The sequence below is a fragment of the Amphimedon queenslandica genome, unplaced genomic scaffold, assembly GCF_000090795.2.
Source record: "Amphimedon queenslandica unplaced genomic scaffold, v1.1 AMPQUscaffold_13510, whole genome shotgun sequence".
In the NCBI taxonomy this organism is placed as follows: domain Eukaryota; kingdom Metazoa; phylum Porifera; class Demospongiae; order Haplosclerida; family Niphatidae; genus Amphimedon; species Amphimedon queenslandica.
In genome coordinates, this window is record NW_003546254.1 from 682,363 (window position 1) to 684,030 (window position 1,668).

General features: G+C 35.0%; 2 protein-coding genes across 2 annotated transcripts in view; both read right to left on the minus strand.

The window, feature by feature from the left end:
- Positions 1 to 6: 6 nt before the first annotated feature.
- Positions 7 to 1,645, minus strand: LOC109590090 (uncharacterized). Its single transcript, XM_020006034.1, has 6 exons — positions 1,304 to 1,645; positions 796 to 1,220; positions 588 to 713; positions 439 to 532; positions 156 to 340; positions 7 to 95 (listed from the first exon to the last, which is right to left on the minus strand). Exons 2-6 carry the CDS (start codon positions 1,193 to 1,195, stop codon positions 31 to 33), a joined length of 870 nt encoding a protein of 289 aa, XP_019861593.1. The 5' UTR covers positions 1,196 to 1,220; positions 1,304 to 1,645; the 3' UTR covers positions 7 to 30.
- The window catches only part of LOC109590035 (scavenger receptor cysteine-rich type 1 protein M130-like), a 3,308-nt gene continuing 3,041 nt past the window's right edge, over positions 1,402 to 1,668 (minus strand). The window contains exon 5 of the mRNA XM_020006001.1: positions 1,402 to 1,450. Coding sequence (XP_019861560.1) covers positions 1,402 to 1,450 — 49 coding nt within the window. The remainder of the gene's footprint in view (positions 1,451 to 1,668) is intronic.

Here is a 1,668-nt window from a genome sequence, read left to right on the forward strand (position 1 = left end):
GTATGAAAAATATCAGCAAAAAAATTATTTTCAAATGTCAATTGGAGGAACATCAGTCTCCTCATCAGAATGCAACAATGGCTGAAAGTGACCAGCTGCAAAGATAAAAAATGACAATCATGTGATACTGCTTGCCTTAGCAAGTTTCAACTCACCTCCCTTGCCCATTTCCTTTAGATCAATACCACTCACGTCAGCTCTTATCCTCTCATCAGCAATCTCTTCATCTTCTGTATCTATTAAACTAATTCTCTCTTCATCATCATCATCATCCTCAGAGTCTTCAGCTTTAATGGTTATTGCTCTCAAGGAACGATAATCACGATGCCGCCTTCGAGCCCTAAAAATAATTTTTTTCATTATTGAGCATTATAGCTAATAGCTATTTCAGGAAACATGCATTATACACATACACAGATTTACAAATGAAATGCTTACTTTACAATTAAATACACTGCAGCAATGATGATGATGATTATAATTAAAATAATAACACCAACTCCTACTAAGCTTCCTATTAGGGTCTTTTTATCTTTAAAAAATTGAAAAATTATAAATCTTTAAAAATTATATATTTTTCATATTACTTCCAGAAGAATGTGCTGCAATAGATGGTTCAGGAGAAAAACTTGATGAGTTTACTACAAGAGTTGATGAGGTTGTAGATAGTTTTATTGCAGTTGATGTGCTCCTAACTGAAGGCTGCAGAGTACCTAGCAATGGATTAAATAAAATGATACTTCTTGTCTTACTTTAGTGCTTTATATGCATGGAATAATAGTGTCATTAACTTACCATGTGTACTTGAAAGAGTATTAACTGATAAACTTGATGAAGGTGGAGCAGTTGTTGAATGTAGGGATGAGCTTGCTGAATTTTGTGAAGTGGAAGAACTTAGTGGGTGTGATGAATGCATTGCACTTGATGAATGCATTGCACTTGATGAATGTAGAGTACTTGATGGATGAATAGAGTACTTGATGGATGAACAGCAGTACTTGATGGATGAACAGTAGTACTTGATGGATGTAGAGTACTGGATGAATGAACAGTACTTGATGGATGCATTGTGCTTGATGGGTGTGAAGTGTTGAGTGAATAATGAAGAGTCTTTGATGTGTGTGAAGATAAATGTGGTGTACTGGATAAAGATTGTGTGCTTGATGAAGTCAATGATGATGAAGACAACAGACATTTGGGAAATGAATTATTCCAAGAACCTAAAACAATCAATGGGGAAAAATTGTTTTAAAGTTGACTATACATGTGCATGTAACATTCATTGATTTGATTTCTATCTCACCATTATCATTACACATGATAGTTGATGGTCCATTTATAATATAACCGGATTCACAATGGAATACTATCACAGATCCTGGAGTATAGGATGCATTAGCACTAACAGTCAGGTGTGGTATCAATGGGAAATAAGAACAATTCAAGAGAACTATACAAATAATAATTACAGCAGTATATACATACTGTATTTGCTCGAATAAACGCCCTGCTCAAATAAACGCCCATGACAAATATTTTCTAACTATAGATACGCATATTTGACCCAGTATATGTGCCATGGGATCTAGATTGTCCCAGATAGTCTAACTGTTGGAGCACAGTTTGGAACGCCAAAAGGTCGTAGGTTCGAATCCACTATGGGCTTTT

Excerpts from the sequence above, each read along its gene's own strand:
- LOC109590090 (XM_020006034.1), bottom strand. The coding sequence starts at position 1,195 with ATGTCTGTTGTCTTCATCATCATTGACTTCATCAAGCACACAATCTTT. Across the intron at positions 714-795 it reads TACTCTTTCAAGTACACATG|GTACTCTGCAGCCTTCAGTT; the intron begins GTAAGTTAATGA and ends ATCCATTGCTAG. Across the intron at positions 341-438 it reads GCAGTGTATTTAATTGTAAA|GGCTCGAAGGCGGCATCGTG; the intron begins GTAAGCATTTCA and ends AATTATTTTTAG.